General features: G+C 40.6%; 1 protein-coding gene across 1 annotated transcript in view; it reads right to left on the reverse strand.

The window, feature by feature from the left end:
• MAP3K21 (mitogen-activated protein kinase kinase kinase 21) overlaps positions 1-27225 on the reverse strand; it is a gene marked incomplete at both ends in the record, with an annotated part of 40946 nt that extends 13721 nt beyond the window's left edge. Inside the window, 4 exons of the mRNA XM_082305551.1 lie at positions 1959-2134; positions 2889-3037; positions 7835-8015; positions 26481-27225. Of these exons, the coding sequence (XP_082161677.1) occupies positions 1959-2134; positions 2889-3037; positions 7835-8015; positions 26481-27225 (1251 nt within the window). The remainder of the gene's footprint in view (positions 1-1958; positions 2135-2888; positions 3038-7834; positions 8016-26480) is intronic.
• Between the last annotated feature and the right edge of the window lie 672 nt (positions 27226-27897).

Genomic DNA, 27897 nt, shown 5'->3' on the forward strand with positions numbered 1-27897 from the left:
GGAAATCTCACACTGGACTAATGCCTCCAGAAAATAAAAAAATAAACAAAACCTGAATGGGAATGCCTGTTACAATCACTCCTAGAGCAAAAAAGGGAAAATGGCTGGTTGAGCCTTTGCTGGGGGGGCGGGGGAGGGGGGGGGGAAAGAGAGTTATGCCCTGTGGCAGGTTGTGGCAAGTAAATGCAGCAGCTGGTGACCCCACAGAAAGTAGAAAGGAAAGTCTCTACTCTCTGTAGAAGGATTATAACCCATCTGGAAAGGAAGAGGTCTGACAGATACAGAGGCACACAGCCCAGCTCTAGCAACCTGTGTGCCCACTGCAGGCAGGGCAGAGACTACACAGACAACACTCACCCAGTTCCGTGAACTGAAATGGAAGAGGGAAGAGCAGAGTGTGGAAGAAAAGGCAGATGGGAAGTATGTAAGATTATCATCGACAATACTGCAGTCTTAGTGGTGATCAATAAATTCTGATACCACTTATGCTGATACTACAGTACATCTGTAATGTCACACCCATCACCAGTCAATAGTCCACAAACAGCCATATGTGACACTTGATGAGAAGTAGTGAGGGACAAAGGCTACTGACAGTGACTTGCAAGATGAGAGTTTAGTCTTTGCTTTTGTCAAACTGACTACGTCTTTTATACAGATTTCTTCACCAGTCACTGCATCTCAGTTCTCTCCCCTTCCTCACCTATTACCACTTCATGAAAAACAACAACAAATACACACTGGGCAATAATCATACTGCAAGAAAGACCCGCAAAGAAGGAATCTGTTTCTACTAGAAGCATTTCTAACAGGGAGTCCAAGAGCACACCTGGCCTATTCCAACTGTTATCGTTATCAAGTTGTCTAAAGGAAAATATAAACCTCAGGTGATTAAAAACTAGTTGAAGTAACTACAAGAGAGGGCAAAGAATTAACAGTGAGCACTCATTTAGCACAAACATATCATGATATGAGAATACGGAAAAAAGATTAGTGACAGGAATCTGGATAATAAACAAGAGAAACTGTATTTGCTGATTCATCAGTACAAGTTTGACCTAATTGATCTTATTAATATCTGGCAAGAAGACTTCCAAAACTGCAACACTGAAAGAGATCAATATTATCAGTCTGTTCAGGAAGGAGAGAGATAAAAGCACTATTCCGTTTTTGGAAAAGAAGCCACGTGTTACAGTCATACAACAGGATGAAAAGCTTTTCATTCCCACAGCTGAGGAGAATGTTCAGCAGCAGCTGCAAATTTGCAGTGGTTATAAAGATTAGCTAAGGAGTAAACAAACTCTGGCTTGTGTGTCAAGTAATGCATTCAAGTATCCAAGAAAAAAAAAAATAACACATGTTAAAAAGAACCTACGTGCCACATTTGCAGATTTACAACCTGTTTTCCTTGGGGAGACAGGTGTGGATATGTTTCTTTTTCAGCTGCTTGTACTTCTTGAATGAGCTGTTCATATGATAACCCTCACTTACTACAATAACATTATGCTTCCTGTCAAACTTAACATTTCACCTCAACTGAAATACCTCTAGCTATAGTTTCAGTGTACAGAACTGTTTATTGTTTTGGTTAAGGAAGAAAGGGGAAAAGTAACATTGTCTGAAATTTGAGAGAACCAGTATTCAAACCTTTTTTCTAAAGTAAGTTTGCTGCAAGGCAGTTACAGGGTTATCTTAAAATACTGTCCAGAAACACATGAATGGAATTAAAGAATAGTACATCCACCAACAAGAACAGACAACTTAATAATGTTTTAATGAGCAAGTAAATCGTCTCTTCCAAGTAGTTTATCCTCTCAAATGTATCTCCACTACTAAATCAGGTTTCTCATATTATACTGGTAAGCCACAAATCAAAAGTTCAAAACTGCTGTATCAGATAAACGCACATACACACATACCCTTCCTTCACTGCCATGCAATTGGAAAAATCAACTTACTTTTTCCTTGGTCCTCAATTCATTGAATATCTGCTGAATTTCCAATTTCCAGTCGTCTTGCATGGAATGGAAAGACTCTTGAGGCATTTCAGTCATAACTGCCCCTTCAATGGCAGTAAGCTGTTCAAGAATTAAGGCAAACGATGGTCGGATATGAGGGTCCTGCTCCCAGCATTCTAGAATTTATCAAAATCCCATCAGTTTTTAATAATACACAGAACTTTTTGAAGAACTACATGAATTTCAAGTTACTTGCTACTGTACTTCAAGTTCTAATGTGTTCCCTTTATCTGCAAGGCTTCCCTAGTTCCTTTTCCATTTACAGAAGTGACATCTACCTACCTGTACTCAGAGGACTATTTTTGTATTAATAGTCAATTTTTTTTTCATCTCTATCTTTAGGATCTGAAATAGCAAAACTAGCAGTACTGCACAGAAGCGATACATATAAAAGGTAAAGACATTAATTAAACACAAGGAAATAGCCATTAGCAAGTAATGTTTATTTCTCTAAAAAGTATTTCCAGAACATTTTTGACACTCAGAAAGAAATAATGAGATAAAAGTGGCATTTGCAGTTCTTCCCCTTGGGATTTTAATCTTGATCTTGTATTGATCTGTAGTATATCTTTTAGTTTATGAAAATTAATGCAATTTGAGTGTAAAAGGAAATCAGTAAAACCAGAGCAAAAAATGTACTCTGTCACTACTGAAGAACTTATGCAGTACACAGTAATACTGTATGACTTCCTCAGAAACACATTTAATTGTCTGTAACACCAGAGTGCTGTGCAAAGAAAAACAAAATACTTTGTACACAGCACATTATCAAATGAGGTGTGTATTTTGCAACCCCATAACTATTACAGGAAGGATACATACCCCCAAAACGTAACTATTTAAATACATAGGAAGAAACAACATAGATACCTTTCATTAATTTTGCAAATGGTTCAGGGCAGGTGGATGGAATGGGCAAAGTAAGCTTATTGACAGCAACTCCGTAAGCCACAGCAAGGCCGTCAATGCCACGGTAAGGAACTTCTCCTGTAAGCAGTTCCCACAGCAACACTCCATAACTACAAAAGGTAATTTTTTTTTAACAGTTATTTTCTGAATACTGACACATTGTTTACTCAAGAACAAACAAGTATCTGTCCAACCATGCACTGAAATTCACGAGGATTTCCCGTGTCAAAGGTGAATGTCTAAGAGTCAGCTCTACTTTAGCCATCTTGCACCTTTCCACTAATAGCGATTAACCACAGTGGATGCGACTCAGACTGGCTCACACTCCTATTCAAAATGTAGACGGAAGTCACTTTTCTAGAAATGCTAGTAGCATGTAAATCTCACTTACAATCAGAAGCCTGAACAACAAGAAAACAAGCAGCCTTCCCCCCACCAAAAACCAACCAACCAAAACAAAACAAAAAAAAAAAAAAGAAAACCTCAGAAGAGCATTCAGGCCGTTCCTCTTTCCAAACATCTCACAACAATTTACCCAGATGTACATGCTAATTTTTAAAAAAAATAATAGTAATAAAAAACACCAGAAAAGCCCCACCTTTGTTTGGAAGCTTGCATTTCTAATCTCTCGTGCGCTATATAAAGGCCTGTTAACTTTTCACTTGTCACAGAAGATGCAAGAAGATTGAGAAATTATTACACACACACACACACACACAACTAATTTCTCCATACTAGGAAAAAAACCAAACCAAACCACACTGTCCCCAGTGAAAGGTGGTGGCATGAAGAGATCTTTTCTCAGCGTCAGGTACAGAAATCAAGAATCATAGGAATTCCTATTGCAGCAACATTAATCATAAGAATTTCTGCTATGCTCTTCACTCTAGAAGAAGAGCTGGGTGTTGCTTTTACCTTCTTTGGGTCTATATGGCTTGCTCAAATGATCCAAGCCCCTACAAAGGGCTGGGACAGCATGCTCGCTGCTGTTGCTCTAGAGCTCCTATTCCACCACCATCGAAATGGATAGCTTTCACAGTCATTTTCGTGGAAGCGGGAATTACTCCTTTTAGAACATAAGCCTAAAGTGGACTTTATGACTGGGTTTGTTTTGGTTTGGTTTTTTCCCCCTTCTCTTCCTACCAGGGAGCCACTATCTGTAGAACAAGGATACAAAGGACAACCTATTGCTGCTTTTGAATAGTAAAGTGAGCAGGCAATGGGAAAAAAACAGAATACAAAGTATTGTTCTTGTCCTTTCTCTCCAGGTATGCGAAGAAACTACCCCTGAGTTTTGCAGGACTGGATTGAAGTCTCTCACATGAGGAGAAATGCATACGGCACTGGGGAGGTAAGGGCTACGTACCCCTTCGTACTAGAAATACCACCTCAACTACAGCAGATGTGACAGGGAGAACACCACACACTAGTTAAGTTTTTCTATCACTCTCTCCTTAATGAGAAAAAGTCATTCAGCATTATACAAGACCTTACAACATCACTTAAATAATAAAACAGCAAACTACACGATATCAGCACAAATATCAGCAGTGTTTTGTTTATCTACATTCTGTTTATCTAAGAAGTTTTGCCTATCATAAAATCTTAGAAAACTAATGAATTTACAGTGTTAACAGTTAGTCAAAAGCTGAGCAATATGGTCTATTCCTAAAAAAATAGAAAAAATAAAAAAAGTCTTGGGCTTCTTAATTTCCTCCTGATTTTTTCCAGTCTAACCTCTGCACTTGCTTGCATACTCAGAGAAGGACAAAATAATGAATTTGAATTTTGTTTTAAATCAGTGGTACTTCTGACAATGATGAGTACACCACCGCCTGTGGTACATACACATTTTATGCGTGATGGAGGAATTCTGCTGAACTACATCTCATCTGTGTCCTTAGAGAAAATGTAAAAATAATGTCATGCTCTCTCAGTAAGCGTACTGTTCTAAATTCAAGGAATTCCCGAGAAGGTGGTTGTAAAATTTTAAACAGACCGACAAAGTAATAGCCTGAAAGTGTCTCTTAACAAAAGCAGTCTTAATATCAAGTACCAAGAGCCAGCGCTGTCGGGGGGGGAAACTGTGGGGAGGAACCCTGAAGACATTCTAGTCCTGCCATGCTGGAGTTTTTGGGAGGTACTAATCTATCATTATCTAGGACAACAACTACTTATTAATTCTCTTAACTACAGAAGTAGCTACTTTGGGCATTAGATTTCACCACCCCACGCACAGTTGTCCTATGTATACAGTCAGAGCTTCTAAGAAGATTTTTTTAAAAGAGCGAATACCATCTCCTTTTCCATCTTCAGCAAAAGGCCAAAAATACAGGCATAATATGCTTGAATTATACATTTTTAAACCACGAAAACTAAGACATTTTCAAAAAGATATCCTTTTAAGTATTTTCATTATTAAAAATTATTCTCCTGCCGTCAAATGTGATTTAAGCCTTACTATATCTCATTCCAGCAATAACTTGGTCGTTTTACGTATTTTAAAAGCTGATCGAAATGAAGGTAATTAAAGTTCTCAAGGTTTGTTTTACACTACAATCCACCTTTAAAGCAGAAGTTACTAAGCATTGCTACATGAATCACTTCAAAATTATAGGAATGTGCCAGGCAAAAGCAGCTGACAGTTCTGCTGTACAGTAAGTGCTTCCTAGCTTTGCCAAGAGCTCCTACAACGGAGGTACGTGTTACTGTAAAGACCACTGCTGAAGCACACCACCAGCACTTGGAAATCTGCGGGCACATTTGTACTTTCAGGCTCCATACACAAAACCAAGACTGACTTACCACTAAGAAATGTGTGATGATCGATGGAAGGGTAGGGCTGAAAGAGTGCAATTCTTGTTTGGGAATTTGGAAGCATATGCCAAAGAATAATAAAAGCAGTAGTTACAATTTTGGTTTGGGAAGCAAAAGGATACACATGCAGAGCCTAGAAAGTACCAGTTCTGCTCTCTAGGATGACACCTGAGAACAGGCAGCCTGGAAGGCTCTGCACGAAAATACTCCCACACCACTTCCAAGCACTAGCTGATTCTGGAAGACTAGTTACAAATGTGAGTATACTTGAGCAGCCTCAACTGACTTTTTTTTTTTTTTTTTTTTTTTTTTAAAACAAGAGGTCCACAGACTTCTTTTGCAGACTCAATACTCAGTATGTGTAACTGAAGTTTAGAACTTTCCTGACATACACCGTGTTCTTGTCTTAGAGAGACCCGTACTTAAATTGTAACCTGAATGCTTTTTAAAACAAAAAACACTCCCATAACCAGGGTATTCTTTATTTGCTTTTCTTTTAAAGAAAGAGTAAAGATAAGCAACAGAATAGATCAAGGTGCAGCAAGCAGAAAATCTTTAGAAGCCAAGAAGGTCTAAACTATACTGTACAACACAGCCTTTTACTTAAAAACCTCTCCTGTTAGACGTCCATCATTGAGCTAAATACTTACATTTTTAAAAGAGAGGCGTGCAGGAGAGAAGGCGAAGAAGAGAAATACTGTAGGTTCCAAAAATGTAAACTAATGTTGCAGCAGAATATAAAATAATTGCACCAAAGCATACCCCCTCAGATACCTAAAATCACAGCAACAAGACTGGACAGGACCTGTAATTAAGCATGGAATACAGCTGATTAGGGAAACGCCTACACCCAACCTCCACCCCACAAAAGAAAAAAAAATTAAAGAAAAAAGGAAGAAAGAATGGAAAAAAAGAATGAAGCCAAAGATGTTTCTCAACTGGGCATCAACTCAGACTGATGTAAACAAAATGCTGAAAATCAGTTCCAGACACAAGACAAATGGGCGTCACAAAACAGTAGCGCAGATATAGAATCATCCTGAGAATACCAAAAGTATTACTTCATGCTGTAGAATATCAGGCATCAAAGCAAAATAGGACCCTATTTAAGAATTATACAACACAGAACATGCATAAGAAGGCATGAGAAAACAGATTAAAGTCCTCCCCTCCTTCCCCAAATAGCTACCTTGGATCCTTCAGAGAGAAAACATTTAAAAAAGAAGGGAAACGTAGACTTTTCAGGGTGAGGCACAGCAGCTTTTAGAGCTTATTGTGCAATCACTGCTTTTCCCCACTCACAAAACAGAATTAAATGAAAACTAAACTTTAAATTACCTTTCTACACTACATGTATCCCACACTACACCACTCAAAAATAGCATCAGTAGCAAGAGCCTTGTTATTTATATGATCCACAATAATGCCTTTAACGAGAAATTCACAAATTTAACATAGGGAGTTCCCCACCTTTAAAATTAGACAGCAAGTTAAAACAATTTTGTGGTGAACACATTCTCCTCACTCCAGCTACTGGAAGCAAAATCTCTATAGATATAAAAGCTTAGATCTGATGCTCTCTTTTACACATGATGACATTCTAGATTCCCAAAAAACAGCACTCATTTAAGTTAACATTTGGCAAAGTTACAGTTTGCATCTTATTTTTATTAATTTTATTTACTGACGAGACTTTTCAGACATCTGATAGAAAGTAAATACACCAATACAAGATCAATCATATGTTAATGTATCAAGAGCATATGGCTGTTTATATTAAGACTCCAGATAAAATAATTACGTATTTTAACCAATAGATATTTTAAAGGCTTCTCTTAATGAGATCATGCTTTCTTAAAAAAAAAAAAAGTTATTCTGTTATTTTCCCTCTCCCTCCCCCAATTTGTAAGTCATGAAGGTAGATCAAATGAACCAGGTGCAGAGAAATGAATATATTTCATAGAACAGCTATACTTGCCATATGCTGAGACAATAATCTAGGAAACCACCAAAAAACTCCAAATAAAAATTCATTCAAAAACTTCAGCATGGTTCTGCTGAACATGGTCTTCAGCAGAGAAACTTCTTACCTCCAAATATCACTTCCTTTAGAAAACATGGAGGACTTGATAACTTCTGGAGCCATCCACGCATACGTCCCTGCTGCACTCATTTTGGTTGTTCTGTGCCACTCTCTAGCCAGACCAAAGTCTGTAATCTTCAGAGTTTTATTACAAATGTCATCATGTTCCATCTTCTCTAGCAACAAAACTGCAAAAGATTGAGTTTGTAAATTAATGCAATGGGCATCAATTCAAAATACCCAGTCCTGTTATTAATTTCACATACAACTTGCACTGCACAGATAATTGTATACTTTAAATGTTGTGAAAATAGTATTGCAATTTTTATAAACATGAAAAAGGTTTTTGATAATTCTAAGCTATTCTAAGCTATAAAAGTGAGAAATACCTACAGTGTCATGAGTTCTTTATGGAACTGTGTGAGTAGATATTAAACTAGCACAAGAAATCCACTGTAAAGAGATGTAAAGTAAAGCACATAAGTTTAAGAAAGCCTGGAATCCTAACATCCCACAGGTGATGACAGGCTGTGAAAAAGGTACTCACTTCAGAATGAGATTCTGAAGTAACAAAAATAGCAGTAGTAGTAAAACAAAAACAAAGTTAAGAATTCTTATGAAAGACTTAGAAAACAAAGCAGGATGCATTATGTCACTGCATAAAATCCATCCTTAATACTGCACCCAATCCTGGCTCCTACTCATCTCAAAAAGTATATAAGAGAACGGAAAGACGCACAGAGAAGGACACAACCAGGGTGCTCAAAACAGCATATCCACAGCTACAAGGAACGGTTAGTAGGCAAGGAATCTTTCCACAGGAGAAGAAACAGCTGAGAACAGAACCTATAACACCACCCATGGAATGAAGAAAGCTATAGGTAACAATTGTTCATGGTTTCTCAACAGAAGAAACGGACATCATTGAGCAAAATTAACAGATAAGAATCAAACACGTGGCAGTCGTTCACACAACACACGGGTAGGTGAACTCTGGAATTCTTGGCATAGTATGCGAATAGTATTATTTTACATAGATTTAAAAAGCACCTACACGAATTCACAGAAGACAACTCCATAAAGAGCATTTACATAAAAAAAGTGGGTTCAAGTTCAAGAAATCCCTGGGCCACAAATCAGTACAAGGTGGGAGACTATACACCAGGGTGGTCAGCTTGCCTGGGGAGTCCCCAGCTGGCAACAGGACACTGGACTAGGATCAAATCCATGTTACATTATATCCACTGCACTTTCATGGATGTTAAAGAGTAAATTATCTTTTCTTGCTGTTGCATCCTACAGCGCGTATTCAGTGTCTGACTCATTCGTAACGTAACAGTATTGGCAGAGTCGCAACACACCTTCACAAAATAGCGCTAAAAGAAAAGAGAACTGGCTTATTGCGTTAGAGCTCACAAGGAGAAAGACAACGGGTGCAAAGGAATCATTATTAACACACTAGAATTTTAATTCCATATTCAGTTCCTGTGTCACTGTCTGTGGTAGTAACTGTTAGCTTTAACTTTCTGTTAAAATGATTTCCTGGGACAAAAGATCAAAGGTTAAATTACAAATAAGAAGAATCAAACGCATGTTTGATTTTCCAACTATATGCACAGCAAAACACAGTACAGGGAACCCATTAATAAAAAAGCAGATGAAGAATTACATTCCCTTACAGAGGGAAAACTGATAACCTTGCATTTGCAATTGCAAGAAATAATTTTTACTGGTACGGATTAATTACAGTCTTATAAATATTTAAAGAATGACATCAAATACAGATAAAAAAATAGAACCTACATTCCATTTTCAGTAAGCTTCTTAACACGGTAGAAGAAATGAAGGCCAAGATGGTATAGACAAACCAAAAGCTCACCAGTCAGCACCACTAGAACAAGTTAAATTCATGCAAGAGTTTTTATACTTTTATACTTGAATCAAAGACCTATTGTTTGCTATTCCATTTCAAACATGTTCAGCAGAATTCCTGACATTCCTTGTCAGTCAATGTGACCGAAACCAAAAACAGTCAGTCTTGCAAAAGGTAACCACTGGCACGTGGCCAAGTTTCATTCTACAGAAGGACAACGTTTCTTAGCAGTTCAAACTTCCCTTTCCGGCCGGTAGCCAGGAAAACAGCCATACTATACACAGATTACTTAGCAGCTGGGCAGTAAAAATGCTCGGCATAGCTGAGTAGTGCTCCGTAAGTGCTTCCCGCACAGTAGCCTAGCAACCTTTACTACAGCATCCTTCTGCCGCCTCCACAGCTTCCCGGCCCTTGCTGGCTGCTAACCTGGGAGAAGTCACTTTTACGATCTTTTGCTTACCCTGTTCACTCAGCCCCCACCTGTTTCTTTTCCAAATCCTTTAAATTGTCTTTTCAGACTCCACTACACCTGCAATATTATGCTGGGTAAGAGCCAGTTTAGCACTACCTGGTTTACTTTAACATTTTTCATACTTTTTCTTTTCCACAAAGAGTAAAGTTCATACTTACATTAGTGCTATCATTCTGACAAACACAGCCTAAAATATTTAATAGTACAAAGCCCACTTGAAAATAAATTCAAACCTACCAAAAAACCTAAATTAGATTAGGAATGCAGAAGTGCAGGAAAATCCTACGTCCACCTCATTTATTTTGACACAAGCAAAACCAGAGACTGTGACTATTTCCGAATGATTCAAAATCTAAGAGAAGGAGACTAAGTTGGATGTGAGAAGACTATTTTGTGCAAACCAGCATAAAACTTCATCGTGCACTATTATTCAAACATTGCATGTACTAAAGCCACAAATAAACATTTGACTAAATATTTTAAGGTTGCATATGTTTCCTACTGGTTACACCATTTTCAACACTCTTTGTGACCTTTCTGCAATGAGATCAAGGGGAAAGTAAATTTATTAACATCATAGCAGCAGAGGTTAGGGTGCCATATACCAGGTACGCTTTGAATATAAGAGACAGCACATGCCCAGAACCATTTACAGCTGGGGAGATATTATTGCATTGTTGCATTATTATAAAAGAGTTATTATTGCATGTTATTTTCAATAATTCCAGGAAATATAAATCAATAGGTTGAAGATAAAAGCCAAAAAATCCTTAAATCAGAGACAAAAATGAAAAAATACAAATGCTGTGTGGTAAAGTGGTATTGAAATTGGTGAATATGATTTTGGACGTCTTAAAAATTAAAGACACTTTTGACAGTGCAGCAAGTGTACATGAGGACTCTAACAGCATCCCTAACAAAAATACTGCTGTTTAACCATACAGATGAAAAAACCTTACACTCTCAGGTTGTCTAGCACTAAAAAGAACATGGAAATCCAAGTATTACTCATCATAGCTCACACTGAAGGAAGTAGCTCATAGAATTACGAAATAATTTAGGTTGGAACAGACCTTAGGATGTCAAACTCCCCCCACTGAGAGCAGGACTAACGTTGCAAAAAGTGTAAATCTACCATCAAACATTTTTATGAATCTGTAAAGTTATGGCACTATGACAGAATTAAAATAAACATTATCTATATTCAAAACAACCGTATTGTATTCACTCAACTACAGACATAAATTTAACTTAAATGTCGTCTTAGAACGGATTTTGAAGAAAACTAATTAAGGACCGTAATTAGGGGCATCAAGGCATAGAAAAAGCAGCAAACTTATAGCAGAATTACATTACAAACAGCTCATGTGACAGTAATCCTATTTTGTCCCGACAGATGGTTTCTTAGAAAGGGATAAGGTAGCAGACTTGAGCAGATATGAGTACCTTTTAGGAAGTTTAATTATGCAGACAGAATAAGGATTAATCAAATAATTCTGTATAGCAGTTGTATGAAGGAAAATCTTAAGAGACAAATTATCAGGATAAAGAGGAATCATCATTAGGAAGCATGATTGCTTCACGTGCCGATTTGCAATCAGAGTAAAAAATACAAGGTGTGTTTCAAGAAGTGACAGCAAAGTCAGAAGATACTGCCCATTCTGAAGACCACGAGATCATCATACTAGAAAATAAGCAAAGTTGGAAGGGATCAATCATAAAACTTACAGCTATAACGCAGAGGCAAAGGAAAAAGGCTGGCTATTCTGGCTAACAGAAGGAAGACCAAAACAGCAGCTACGCATAGTTGCGCAACTAGCTCATGCAATTCTAAAAGGCACTAAAAAGGCTTTTTTTAGTATAAACGGGGAAGTGTCAATAGAATTGTACAAAGCATAAAACCTCATATGAAATACTGGATGACTAGAACTGCACATGTGTGTTGAACAACAGGAACTTAAACTGGAGCAGATGCAGAAAATAGAATAGTTATGAACCTGTAATGTCTTTTATTTAGATAAATCAGAAAAGCTTGTCCTTTTTGCTAGGCTAAACAAATGTTGAGAACAGTTATGAGAACAGAAATTAGCCATATCTGGAAACAGGATGCAGACCTACAGCACAGTCGCTCTTATTGATAAAATATTTTCCTAGGTGCCCTGGCTGATCCACCTTACTGGCATACTCGCGATTAAACGCTCTTCTAGATCTGGAGCTGCCAGGGTGGGGACAGAGTTATACCAGATTTCAAGACATTGCTTCTTTTCTCCCACCCCCCTTTTGGCTCTCCTCTGCAGTGTAAAGCACAGTTTACTCCTCAAAAAAGTCACAAGATCCAACAAACGCTCCTGTTAAACCTAATGGTTCCTGAAATAGCAATGCCATTATCTTTCCTGCTTTCTTTCTGCATTATCATAGTTACAGCTGGAGTCTTTTTCTACTAATCTTACAGCACACTGCAAGTATTTTACGGTGTAACAGTATGCAGATAAGATGTTCTGCACACTTTTAAAAACTAAAATCTATCACACAGTTGCCCAAGACCACAAGGGAACTGGACCTGCTGAGCCCAACAGTACTTCCCAAGTCCGTGTTCCTCTAATTAAAACAGAACCAGCAGCATCTCTGCTGAACCACTACTGTTCCCATACAAGCCATGCTTAGTCAGGAAAGGCAGAGAATTTAGGCTTCAAAAGGAGGCAGAAGTCCCAGTAAAATCCCACCCAAATGCTCCCAGTCCCCCCTCCTTTCCTGTGCCATTCCCTTTCCACTACTCCATCTCCAAACTCTCCTCTCTGGCAGTAACACTTGCTTTGAGCTACTGAGAGCAAAAGGTAAGGGATCAACTGCAGCAGCTCAGGTTAGAAATGCATTAAGTGGCAGACCAGCTCTGGCCAGATTTGGATAAGAGCTGCCTTCTCTCCTCCATTCTCTTTTCTTGTGAGTTGGGTTGAAATTTTATTGGGGCGGAAAAAAAAAAAAAAAAAAAAATGAAGTGAGAGGGAGGATACGGACAGATAGGCTGTAACTGCTCAAGAAATAATAGAAAAGAGCTCATTTAGACAAATCAGATTCCTGGGGTGCATGCCTGCTCTACCGAATTCAGACAGGTCCAGAACTACACCCCCACTGCTTTCAGGACTAAGCTGAAAGTTAAGAGAGGAACTGAAAGTGTTTGTTTAAATTGCAAGCATTTTTAAATTTTGTAAAGTTTAAAGCATAATTTTATATAAAAGGCTCACATTCTTGCCTCAGCTTCCCCCCTTTTTATTTCTTAAAATTTAGGTAACTTAAGAAACAGTAGTTACAGCAAGCCTGAGGGAAGCCTGGACAGACCTTTTAGTTGGCAGCATACCCAGGAAACCTCCAACTAGCACTAAGCTCTTCAATGCTACTCTTATAATGCAGGCTTATTTCCTACAGTCTTAGTTTTCTTTTTGTTACTAAATACATATAGATTATATTTCTCCAACTTTATCTATCTCAAAGTCCTCATTTAATACAATATTTCATTCAACAGGTTTCTTGAAGTCCAAAGGCTTTATGCAGTTAAAATCAGTTTTATTTCATAATGCATTCCAGCACTTTCAGGCGACCATTTTCAGTTACTAGCCTTTTAAACAAGGTATTCTGAGAGAAGCCAAGTCAAAGGATTGAACACCTTTTTAATAGTTTAGACGTACTGAATTCAAACTATCTTTTAATGCTTAAGCTTAAAAAAAAATAAAAATCCTCAAATATTCAAGTCCTTTCTATCCCTTCTATCCCCTTTACGCTCTCTTTATACCTTCTACTATACCCTCTTTATATTCTGTATTTTGTCACTACTAAAAATGAAATGTTAAGCAACGTTATTTTCTCAAGTTAGTTATTTTCCACCGACTGCTTCTTGCTACCTTATCTACAGTTTGCTAAATAGCTCACTATCATGGCTTTTGCAAATATAAGCTATTTAATAGCATAGCAATTTAAGTTAGTATGATTACAGGCAAGACTGCCTACACGTCCACTACATTTACCACCACTGATAAAGTCATTCTTAGAGAATAGCAGAAACAAAAGAAAGATGTTACACTGTATACCTCTACTTGCAAATAGAGATTGTCCAGACAATGCTGCTACTGTTGTCCATTCCCCCCGCACCCAGTCAGTTCCCCCTCCAACTGTTTGCAAGTGAATCTGGTTCCTGTTAATTCACTAAATCAACATGCAACAAAACCAGCAGGGCAACCTTGTATCTTCACCTAGGAACTAATCAGCAGGAAAAAAAAAAAAAAAAACAAACCACCTTATTAAACACTGCATATTCAGTTAACGAAACACAACACCTTGCCAATAAGAGGCCTACCACCATTATGTGGAGCTGCTGCTTGGTTCCGATTGTAATTAGAAATTAAAATTTCAACACTGGTTATAGAAGCCATGCCCAGTTTTTAAACTGCAAATTAACTATCACAGTGAAAACATTAAGCATTTAAATCACAAATTAACTACCACAGTGAAAACATTAACTGATCAGGACATCTTCAATACATACAAAAAATGATACGTTTGCCTATATAGCACTGCTTCTTAAATACCTTGCTTTTCTCCTATGGGTTCTCAGGATAACAGCCGTTATCCTCATCTCTGTAGCCAGTATCTGTAGAATTGCAATTATCTCGCTAGCTTAAGTTTAGAGCTCATCATCAGGAAGTGAATTTCATCCTTTAAACACTGATTACATATGCAGGAGGCATTTCTCTACCTTTTATTTTAGGGATACCGTATTCCTCTATCATTTATGTCCCTTTACAGCAGACATATAACCATTTCTTAATTTTCACAGTAAATTGAAAACAACTCAACAACAGTTTGTTCTTAAATGTATAAACTAAAAAAAAAAGTAAAAAAAAGAGAGAGTCCTACCTCACAGGAGCCAACATATATATATATATAACCAACCCTGAACAAGGTGTTCCCAATTGGAAAGCCAAAACAAGACAAGACTTGACACAAAGTCCTTGACAACACTAATTGACAAATACACACCAACCCCATAAGAAAAACACATCCCAAACCAGGACATGTGGCACAAGAAAACTACCAAAGCATGAGAATGATAGAGAGTCACCTGGCTATCTGGAGAAAATGAAGAGCGAGAAGGAGGGATGAGAGATTTCAACAGCTTCAACACGCCTTGCATCACCACTGTTTGCTTCCCCTTCATTTCTTTAATAACCATTACTAAAGCAACTTTGGGCAAATGGAAACTTGAGAGAAAGAAGCAGTTTTAACAAGTTATTGGCACAGGATGCAGATGCTGCAAGTTACTTTATTGCCTGCCATTTGTGCTTCACTTGCTGTTCAGATAGTTCTGTAACGCAAAACAGAAATTTCTATTGTGCCATAAGAGGAACTACTAGAAGTAACAAGTGTTTATAATTAGACATTCAAATAAACATCATTTAAACAGTAAATTCTGAAAATACTACATTTGAGAAAAGTTACCTCATTGCAGCAATTCCTCCATAATTTTACGATTACATGGCAATCAGTCAACACTGAAACTTAGCTTTAAAACTCAAAACACTCAAGTTATGCGGCACCTACCAGGAACTTCCACACTTATTTGAAACAGCAATTACTTTCTTTTAAGCTCTTTCTTCTTTGCTTGCTATTAGTTTGTAAAAGGCAGCTATGCAATAAAAACAGTGACCAAAATGCAGGTAGATTAGAAAGATATGCTAAGAACAACTAGTAATAATAGTTAGATGGTAAAGCAGTCATTCCTGACTAAGGTATTCTTCTAGTTTCAAACTCTACAGAACAAAGTGGCTGTGTATCCGTTGTTAAAGAACACCACCTTTATTATGAAATAGTAATTTTTTTTTTTTTAAGAACTTCTTCCTATTCCTAAAAAAACAAAACGCAAGGCAAACTAAAGCTATTGTATTCAAACTGCAAAAGGAGTCTTAGCCAATATATAATGCATCAGGTATAATTTCCTCCAACAGAAACTTTCAGAAAACATATTAATCACCTCCCTTACCCCAAATTCAAGACCTAGCCATTCCCTTCAAAACAAAGTAAATCAATATATGCCATGGAACATAGAGAATTCACCAGGGCAATGCAGTTGAGGTTTCTAATCTCAAAAATGGCATCCAGGGGCAAGAGCTGACAGAGGTTACCTTCCTTCAGAACTAACAAGTTAACTTATCTATCATTAGTCAAATCACTTTTGCAAGATTTAATTTAGAAAACAAGAATATTTCATTCAAATTTGTTTTGGATTTATATAGTTGGGGGTTTTTTTGAAGTAAATAGAACATGACTTGATGCAATATGATATGTCAAGCTAATCAGGAGAATACACGGCTTCTGAATACACGCAAGCATTTACATAGTTGGCATACTTTTCCTGATCGTAACACAGTACATTCGGCAATTACATACTTCCTTGTTGCTTTATTTTTTGTGATGTATATCAGGTTGCATTTGATGTATCGAAATTAGAATATTTAATGCACAAAAATATCACTTCAAAATTAAGGAAAGTTTAGAAAAGTTTAATATAAGTAGATACATACATAAAAAATTAAAAACACATTCTGCCTTTAAAGGTGACTTACTAACCAAACTGAAGTATAAGGGTGTAAGCTGATGTCACAACCAAGACCATAAGAGCTTGCTGTCACTAAAATACTTACCTTAATCTCCTCTCCAGTTACAGTCCCTCATCCTCACAGCTCTTTTTCCTCCCACACTGAGTCTAGCAACTGGGTAGTCTTGGGAGACAAAACCAGCCAGATAGCCCAGCAGAAAATTAAGCCTGCAAATCAAACAGCTTGGAGTAGCTTTCTGCTGGATCCCTCAGCTGATTTAACGCAAACCTACTGACCGTGCAGGCAAAGACAAGGAGCTTCTGCTGACATGTGGGAGGGGAAGAACCTGTGCCTGGAGACGGGTGGGGAAGCCTCCTCGTGCAGCTAGCTGCTAAATGAAGCCACACATCACCCGCTGTAGTAAGTGAGAAGTCAAGCAACCTTTCAGAATTAATAGATCTCATCCTTTTACATCTAGTTTTAGTCAGAGAGGTAAAGATAGAATGCAGCTTTGCTACTTTTTTCCATTATAAAATCATCTTTGATGAAATTTACTATTGAAAAGAACCAGTTGAATAAATGGAAAACAAAAAAGTTTTCTCCCTCCTTTTGAAGATGCCTACTGCTATGAATCCAAACAAACTCTGGTTGTAGATGCTTAGTCATCTTCAGACACCGAGTTCCCTTAGAACCTCATCAGTTAACATCAAACTCCTTTAATATAATTTCTATGAGGAATTTTAATATGTTACACTCCATAAAGAATTCTGACTTAGGCTGTCAGTTTCTTTTATACAGAATATTTGAGAGAGTCTTATTGCTTTAAAACATTTTTTGCCAAACAACCTGTTCCAAAACAAAACAGGAAAAAAAAAAAACCCAACACAAAAACCACAAAAAACCAAACACAACTGAATTTTTGAGACCATTTTTTTTTTTTAAAATACAAAACATGGGGGAAAAAAAAATCAAGCTTTTTAATATGTTCTGTGGGGTAGAAGTATTCCTGCGTTCCATCCTTGCAGTTTCTTCAGTAGCTGAAGCCCCTCAGGACTGTGCATTTCCAAGAACTCTTCTTTAATAGCAAAGGCAAAACACTTATTTTGAAATGAGAACTCTGCAAACTTGGCAGCGCTCTCCTTCTCTTGGGAGGAGAAAATGGAAGGGAAAACTTGCTCTTTTGACTCAATAATTAGCATAACATTCAGTAATGAGTTAAAAAGTACAATTTTTTCCTTTTTACATAACACATGAGGAAATAAACACAATTAGTTTCAGGAAGAACAGTGGCATCTAATTCTAATGGAAAAGAAAATCACAAAACTGCCTAAATATTTCAAACCAAAATAGAACCAGTTCCAAGGGTTAATTTGTCCCAAATGAACCACAGCAATGAAGCAGTTACTGCTGCGTTTTTGAGAGGGAGGGACAGCTTATCACCTCCAAGTTAATAGCACACCTGCCAAAACACAGATTTTAGTCACTATGAAGAGAACAAAGCATGATTATATAGCCAACACTGGCATGTCTAGGACTGATTTAACTGGAGCTATGACCTCCCCACAAAAAACGGTTAAACTTGGCAAGAAGCTCCAAGAAAGAAGAATCCTTCTGTGGTGACATTATACAGATATGTAACTTTTCCATCTTACCATATATAACCCATGACTTTAAGATGCAGTAAGTGTGTCAAAATTTAAACATTCACTTACTTTCAGTTACTGATCTGAGGTAAGCTCTCAGTGACATGGTCAAACAAAGTAAAAATGGTGAAAATAGTTTTAAGCTGTCAATCCAGTAATGTAAATTTTTGACACCAGTTATTATTTTGGTAACTGCTACCATAGACAACCAAGTCATTTGGTATTTAATATATTTTATCTATTTTTATCTGTATATATTACCTATATGTTTGTTGACAACAATGCCATAATTTTGCCTCTAACAAAAACCAAACAAACAAAAAACCCAACCAAACCAAAACATACCCAAAGCTCAAAAATAAAAAAAATCACTGCAGTTTTTAGAAGCATTATTACTGAAGGTCATTGGGATGAATTTCAATGCTTTAAATTTTAAGAGATCATCCAAAATAAAAAATCAAGGACAGAAATCACCCATGCTGCAAACACTCCTTGCAAATTTTCATTGGACAAGGCCATCATGTTTCAGAACTTGAAACACTGAAGCATGTTTAGACGAAAATTTATACTTAGTGATAAGAAAACTTACAGGCTGCAAACAAAAAGCCATTCTCTCCTAAGGTCAAAGAAACCACAAAACAGCATTCAACATCCAAATACAGTTCAATGATGTGTTACTTCTCTATTCTTTTGAGGTTGCAGAACACAACTTTTTAATGGAACTTTTAATATTTTGTAAGAGGGTCCAAAGGCATGCACTGTGCTTGCAGTCCCAATAGGGGGAAAATAATAATCTGTAACTGAAACTCAGTTCTACCTCAAACTTTTCTAACGCTAGGCTAATGCTTTCGATGCCCAAATCCCAACCCCATTTTGCATTCTGTTTATTTATTTATACCTCATTTCACAAGGGTTATGGTCAGCAGTTAAACTTATTTCTCACTGTTTAGGAGAATGAACAAAATTGTACAAGTATTTTAACAGCTAATGGAAGGTGTTTAGCTGCCTGTTTTTCCATTGCCTTCTGTGGAAATAGGTTGCTCGCTCACTGCAATTTTCAGAGGCAGGTAGGTATGTGACCATATCCTTAGGGCACCAGCTTTAAAAAAAAAAAAAAAAAAAAAAAAATCAAGCCAAGTAATGCTTGAAGTCTTCTTTAATATAAAAATACTACACACACTCTAATCCAAAGTCCTACACATCAATTTATAATGCTACCCCAAAACAGAACTCTTTTTCAGAAAAGACAGTCAGCAAAAGCGACATACAGACTAGAACGTGACTCCCCATGTTGGACATGAAAAGGTCACCAGAAGCCTTAGTGCAAACAAGCCTCTTGCAGAAACCTGCTACAAAGAGTCCAACATGGAGCAGGAAAAAAGAAAAAAACAAACTTCCAACACCTGTAAGCCAGATCACTTGGTGTCTTAGAATGAGAGAGAGAACAAAGACAGGGAGAGGAGAAAGACATGAAGAACCAAGTAAGAGCCAGAAAAAGATCAAAGTAACATTGTTCTTGAATTAATAATCCTACCTGTTAAAGATGCAAAGAGTCTCAACACCAAATAAGGAACAACTCTACACTTGTCAGATGGACACAGTTGGGGAAACATTGAAATGAAAGTCTGTATTAAAAATGAGTTATGAATAGGGGTATTAAAAGTTCATGGGTTTTAAAATTAATTATATTACATTTAGCTAGTGTTTCAGCCTAGAATCTTGTTTTCAGCTTTAAGGACTGTATGTAAATATACTTGAGCCTTGTTAGCTTTGAGGGAATTTGTTCTAAATTAATGAGCATTTTTCCCCTATTAATGTCCAGACTTGAGATACAGAAAAACATCAAACAGTAGCAAATTTAGAAGACAGTAGATCGAGGTCAAATAAATGGCTATTGCAGTTAAGTCTTCATCTACAAATAAAATAACTGCTGGGTGTTACTCCTCCTCTGGAAGCTTACAAACTGTACAAACGAATATTGTGCTACAGAGTAGTAGTTCACAAAATTTCAGTTGACAGATATTGTATTAAAATCATTAAGCTCCTGAATATTGATTTTAAATGCTGAAATACGTCCTTCGACTGGAAATTAGCCTCTACAACATTTTAGCGCTAGTTATTTCTACTGCAGATTGAGACAATCATAGCAATCAGTTGCTCAAAATAGTTCTTTCTTGAATTCCAGCATCCCTTTCTGAACACAAAATATACAACATATTTATCCACCAAGTGAATATATGAAGTGAATTAAAATGTGCATAACACAAAACGTTTCCTTTGATGAACTGGAAAAAGCTACACTATAGCTCAAGGCTGCTAGAGCATTTGCTGCTCCCACAGAATCCAACCAGCCTTCAGGGTCTCTAAAAAAATAAAATCCCTATCTACATAGTCTGAGCACACATCAAACAGTGAAACAAATTACTGGGAGGAATGTTTTATGAAACAAAGTAGAACATTTTCAAGTGACATAACTATATGCAAAAGAAAACCTTACTAGAATTCAATGGCATTCTAACTTTTAATAGAACATTGATGAAATTCTGCAGTCCTATCACAGTTTGCATTAGGGTGGTTTGATTTTGATTATTGGTGGGGTTTTTTGGTTTTGTTTTTAAGAATACTAAGTGGACAAGGTTATTAAAACTACAGCTCCTTCCTGCTATACATTTCCAGATGCTTCAGGATGTATGACCGGTTCTTATGTTGTAATGCAGCAGCATTATCTTTACAGCAAAGCACAAGGCAGGGCTACTGCCACTCATAGAGATGGGATAGGAAGCTGGTGCACCTGGAACAGTTTCTAGCTTCATGCAATTTAAGTAATTAAGAATAGTGCAAAGCATTTAAGTGCCATGACTTCCTATATGAACACACCATGGAAAACTACAGCATAAGAATTTTAAATGGCTAAATAACTTGTAGCCCCACTATTTTATCTGTCTGACGTTAGTCAAAGCGATACCATGTTCTCAGAGATACGGTTCCTACGGGTTTCATGAAAGTCAGCTGCCTTACGGAAGAGGAACTGCAGTTAGTTCTGCCAGAAAAAAACATGTTCGTTCCTCGCCAGACCTCCGAGAGGCCGGCCAGTAGGAACTTAGCAGCTAGCCAGGCAATACAAGTGGTTTCACAGCAATTATACGCAGCCTGCTATAGGAGGTGGCAGGAGTCACCCAGTACTGGAGGTGGGCAGCCTGGGACAGCCAGGCTTAGCCCAGCGGGGACACTGGGGATGGGGAAGGGAACAGGAGAGCAGAAGTTCCACGAATTGAGAGCGCCAGGAGGAGGAGGAGAGGGACATGCTGAATACAACATACCCGTAGAAAAATCAGATTTTTTAGTTTTGTTACAAGGTAACAGCTGAGCAGTAAGTGGCACATTGCTATTGACAGAAACGACTCTTAACTTTCACTGCCATTCAAGGAGATCTTGGAACTTGATTTCCAGACAAAGAAAGTTAGGTTGAAGTTCAAATCTGCTGAAAAGCTCTCTCTTCTCCCTCAAAACTACAAAAGACAATTGTCATATAATTTCTTTTTTATTTTCTTGGTAACTGTACATTAGAAGATACTGACTTTTCAAGCCTTTAGTAACATCTAAGCAACCCTTACAGCTCTACTTGTGATGTGAACAAGTCTTCCCTCTTCAAAACAGAGCCAAGAGACAAATTATGCACCCCAGTGATTTCAGAATAAATAAAATCAGTTCAGAAGATGGCAGATAGGCTTAACTCTGGTTTCTTTCTCTTCCTCTGCCTGAACAGCTAGCCTAAAGTTGCTAGGTGGAGAAGTTAAGAGTGAAAGTAGAGTTTTTATAAGTTCTTGAAAACCTATCCATCTTATTGTAAAGGTGTTTAACAGCATAACTTGAGCAATTCTGCTGCAAATAACCTGTAAGAGCAAAGAACCAGAGATAATTTGTTCTTGTTTTTCTCAGACTCCAGGACACCTTCCTCATCAAAAGCAACTGATTCAACAGTTCTGTCAAACCACATCACACTTCCTTTTGAGGTTTTAAAACCAAATTATTTCTATTTTCTGACTGTTTTTCATGAGACTAGTTTGAAGAACGTCACATTAAAGTACATTGTCCAATTGCACTTTCACTGTTCTCTTGTATGTTTGATTTCTTCAGATTTCCAGTATTGCTCTCATTAGCATTGTCACATCCATGGCCTTATTCAACAATCTTTGAAACTCAAGCTGTCTTTGACAATTTCAAAAAGTTATATAAATTCAATACACTTCAGAGAGCTGAGGGCGGCAAAGGATCCTAGGATGTCAGAGGAGCTGGTGAAAGCCATAGCAAACTGAACCTTACTTGCATATCCATCTGCTACAAATGAGTACAGAGTGCTTTATCAGTATTGTATTAGTACACGTAATCTGCACAGAATCAACTTTATGCTTTACTTTGTGTTCATGGATGGGTCTATGCCGTAAGCAAGATATTCTGAACTTTTTGTGACATTTCCTACAAGTACACAAAGCTGCTGCACTAGAGATAAAGTGCCTTTTTTTAAGGCAGAAGTACTGCACAGTCTGAAATCAATCCCAGAAACACAAACCTCTGCTTTCTCTACACCAGACTTCAGAAAGTAAAAACGTTGCACACTCTATCTGAGCATGTTACTAGCTTTCTTCAGAAGACTAAAAAAGAATCAGGAAAGGCTGCACCAAGCCCCCAAACAACCACAGGTCTCATAACTAACAGGGTGTCTTTGCCCAGAAGAAAGCAATTTGATTCCCCTAGAGAGAAAAGTTGCCCTTTCAAGGAGTCAGCAGAACAGCTGAGATGTGCTGAAAAGACACGTCACTATTAGTGTCCAGTCTTGCAGACGAACTTGTGGTTTTTATTTTCAGTAAAACTTAACTTTTTCATAATCAGCTGGCATGCTTAATCAAGACCAAGTTTGTACCCTGAAGACACAGTTAAGAATGTTCAAGTATTTTCACAATTTTTAAGATATCTGCTTTTCAGTCAAAGTATCATTTAATTCAGAATTTCTTGACTATCCATGAAGGTTTGAAAAATGTCAAATTTTCTTTCAAATTTTTTCTTCAGATTTTAGATAGATGAAGTCCACCTCTTAACCCTTAATTTTAGATTATCTCTTTAATCTATAAAGTCTAAGAACGTAAGAACTGCTTATGAGAAAGATATTCTCGAAATAGACCACGAATAGACCTTCTTCTTTCAGAGAAACTTCTCACTGTGTCACCTGCACAAGGTTTTACAAAGGACCCAAAATTTGCAAACCAACATTAGAGGCCATGGTTACTATGTTTCATTTTATCACACATATCTAAAGCTAAGAACCTTCTTTACACCTTTGTTTTGTCTACTTCTGAATAACCTTTAAATATCAAGTTTATTTTACCTGGACTCCAGAATTGAAGAAACTCTGCTACCAACAAAACTCAAGAGTTACCCCTTCCTTCTTTGTCAAGCCCTCACAACCAAGTTTGTTAGTTTTTCTTCCCAATATAGACAACATTTGCATACCTATTTATTTCCCTTTTCTTGCTTTGGCAGAAACAGAAACCTTTTTCCACCTCCTGAAAGGAGCCCAAGGAAACTTGTGCATACAAACCTAGATGGTCATTGCTGCTAATAAAACCGTGCTGGTCTCATGGCTCTTCTCTCTGTGGCACCTTCTCTCCAGTCATGTAAATTTGGCATCAGCAAAACCACACTAGATATGCTGCCCTATAGATCCCAACTCCATAGAACTGCTTGGAGAGAAATAACACACTTGCCTTTGAGATTCTTGCTTTGCCTTTCACCTGCCAACCACAAGCCCAGACATATATCCTTTCTGGATCACATATACTGGTGGAAGGAGCTCCCTTCCCCTGGCTGGAAAAATTAGTTCCTCCCTATTTGGTAGGGAAATAGTTTGGGGAGCATTCCTTACCATGCCATGTTAAGGGCAGTCATTTTTCCAATTGGTTGTCCAAGGAAGAAAAATTCCTTCTTAATAACGAAGCTAGCACAAAACTGATACATCGGTACACTACCTAGAGCTGCTGAATGGAGAGCACTGAACCACCACCACTAGCAGTCCACGGAAAGCAGCAATGACCAGTTGAGGAATGGGTGCTGCCAGATCCCTGTCTGCAACGATAGCCGCTGCTGAACTGTTACTATCGATCAGTCAACCTGGCAGCTTTCCACTCCCACTGTGTAAGACTGGAAAAGACCATAGTAAAAGCATGAAGTGAAATCTTTGATGAACAGATGAGTTAACAGAAGATGGGATACCGTCATGATTTGCAGTCATTTTAAATTCATGTTGTTGAACTTAACTACTATAGCATATTGTACCACTAGCGCACCATGGTCCTCCAACATTATTATTTAGTTGGATGATCAAGAGACATAATTCTATTTAGCATATTCAATACTGTCTTCAAGCTTCACTAAGACTAAGAAATATGGTGAGAAAACTAAGTAGCTAAAGTTAAGTGCACATGCAACATGGGTTAGTAATGAAAGCAGTGAATAGGCACATATGCTGAGGTTCTAATCAAAAGCGTATTTTTAAAATGCTCTGCCATTATCCACATACACAGAGATGGTAACAGCAATCAGTTCACTGCAGTCACCAGCTCAGCTGTAGGTGGTACGCTAAACCACAGGGTTATGAATTCATTTCAGGTACGGACTTTGACACTGTCACCTTCAGAGGCTAGCAGGCAGCAAGCCACTTTGTCTAAGGAGAGCCACTAAGTACTCCAGGTACAGCAGCTCACTCTGAACAGAGCAGCAAACAAGGAGGGCACAAGCTCTGTACAGACAACTTGCTAGAAATGAAGGTGTTGGGCATAACCCTAAAGGTACATTGCAAGAGTTTGTCATCTTGTGCTACAAGCAGAACCACAAATGTGGCTGAGCTAGGTCCTTTCTTTATCAAACAAATAGTGAAAGTATTCTCAGGAGCAGTCCCATGACTGAGCCTTGTCTTAACAACCCATGCATGATGACCTCCAAGACACGCTGCAAAGGCCTTTTAAACAAAGTGCTTCAAACTTGAATGAAGCTTTTTTTACTTCTACTGGACTACTTCAGGACTCCTAATCGGAAAAAAAAGAGTAACATATTGCTGCACATTTGGCCCATTCAGAACAAAAAGGAAAGGGAGAGAGCTTCTGACATTCATGGAAGCACATAGATTTCCACTTTCAGATCACCAATTCAACCGACAAGTATAACAGCACAACACCCAGTTATAAACACCTCTATTCCAGTAAGCCAGCCTTCCAACACCACAACTGCCAAAATCTTTGATGCTCCTGTATCGACAGAGGGACCAAGGATCCATTAAGCATGAATTGAGCAACTCCCTCACTCTTTCAGGTGCTTTTGTCCGTGCCAACGGCTGAAAGCAAATCTGGCAGCTGCACAAGAGTTTCTACTGTTTTTCAGCTGCTGCCTTTTCTGTCTCAATGTTCGCTAAGTGGGTGAATTTTAGCAATGCTAAATGCACGCAACGGAAAATAGAAACACGTACGATTGTTCGGCGGTGAAACAGAAGCGATAGCCTTATGAAACCTTTCCTCGACAAGGCGCTTGGTTTACTCAAACTTTTAAAAGCGAGGGCTGCGCAACGCATCGGAGTAAAAGAAGTCGCGTGGATTTGCAGATGCGGTCGTGCACAGGATTTTATCCCGCCTCGCTTTTAAGCGAGCTCCCGTCCGAGAGGACGGGACTTTGCTCTGCGTGCGCGGCAGGCAAACCCTCTCCTCCCGACCTGCTCACGACTCCGTACCCAGCCCCCAGCCCCGGCGGCCAACCTGCCGCCAGCCCCGGCTGCTGGCAGCGGGTGCCCACGCCGCCCAAGTTGCGACACCCACCTCCCGGTGAAAACAGGGCTCCCGGGCCGGGCCCGGCCGCCCGTTTCCTAGCAGCCTCAGGCGTTTCCCCCCTCTTCCCGGGCGGCCTCAGGCGAGGGGCCGGCGCCGCGGCGCAGCCCAGCCGCGGCAGAGGGCCGCCGACCCCCCCGCCGCCGCCCCGCCGCGGCGGCCCGGAGGCCCCTCCTCACCCCTCACCCCCCCGCCCCGGTCGGGACTCACTGTTGCTCGACTTGAGGTCCCGGTGCAGGATGGGGACGATGGCCTCGTCGTGCAGGTAGAGCATGCCGCGGGCGATCTGCACCGCCCAGTTCACCAGGATGTGCGGGGGGATGCGGCGGCCCCCGCGGGCGGCCCCGGCCCCGGGGGCGGCGGCGGCGGCCAGGGCCCGGTTGAGGGAGCCGCCGCGGGCGAACTCCATGACGAGGCAGAGGTTGGGCTCCCGCAGGCAGACCCCGTGCAGGGCGATGATGTTGGGGTGCCTCAGCATGGAGAAGAGCTTGGCCTCCTGCCGCACGCTCTCCGCCGTGGCCGTGATGTCCTCGTCGGGGTCCTGCCGCGCCGCCTTCACGGCCACCTCGCGGCCGCGCCAGGTGGCCCGGTACACCTTCCCGAAGCCCCCCACGCCGATGATCTCCTGCAGCTCCAGGTGCTGGAAGTCGATCTCCGTCAGGCTCCCCGCGGGGTCCCCCCGCCCGCCGCCGCCGGCCCCCGCCGCCGCCGCCGCCCCGCCGCGGGGCTGGCGGGTCACGTAGTTGGCGGGGAAGATGCCGAGGCGGTGGCGGATCTTCCCCGCCCACCAGCCGTCGTCGCCGGACACGGCCGCGTCCTGCGACAGCACCTCCACCACGTCCCCCCGCCGCAGGCTCAGCTCGTCCTCGCCGCTCGCCTCATAGTCGTACAGCGCCGTCCACAGTGGGCACGGGCCCCCGCCGGCGGCCGCCGCCCCGGCGCCCGGCAGAGCCATGGCAGCGACCTCAGCCCCGGCGGCCGCCAGCGCCGCCGACGTGGGGGCGCCCGCCCGGCCGCATCCTCACCTGCCGCCGCCGCCGCCGCCGCCGAGCGGGAGCCGCGGGAGGGGGAGGGGCGGGGGCGCCAGGCAGGGGGAAGGGGCGGGGCCGGGGCAGGGGCGGGGCCCGCCCGGCCCGGTCGCCGCCGCCGCCGCCGCGGGGCTGCGGCAGGTAGGGCGCAAGCGCGGGCGGGGAAGGCGGGGCGGGGAGCGGCGGCGCCCCGCGACCTCCGTCCCTCCCTCCCTCCCTCCCGCCGCCGCGCCCTGCCGCCGGGGATTGGCCGCCGGCCGTCACGTGGGGCCGCGGGCGGGAGGCGGGGGCGGGCGCCTACCTGCCCGCGCGCCCGCCCTCCCACGCGCCCAGACTGGCAGGCTCCGGCCGCCGCGGGGGGCGGGGCAGGGGCCGGCGCGCGGGCGGCTGAGGCGCGGGCGGCGGCCGCGCCCCGCCGGCGGCCGTCGCGGCGGGGGATCGGGGCAGGAGCGGCCCGGTCCGGCCCCGCGCGGAGCCGGGGCGGTGTCGGGGGGAGCCCGTGGCCCCCGGGCGGGCAGCGGCGCCTCGGTGGAGGCCGCCCTCAGGCGCCCGCCCCGGCCTGCTTCGTCCCGCGGGGGGCGGCAGAGCAGGTCGGGGGT

Source organism: Platalea leucorodia (assembly GCF_965183815.1).
Source record: "Platalea leucorodia genome assembly, chromosome: 3".
Lineage (NCBI taxonomy): Eukaryota > Metazoa > Chordata > Aves > Pelecaniformes > Threskiornithidae > Platalea > Platalea leucorodia.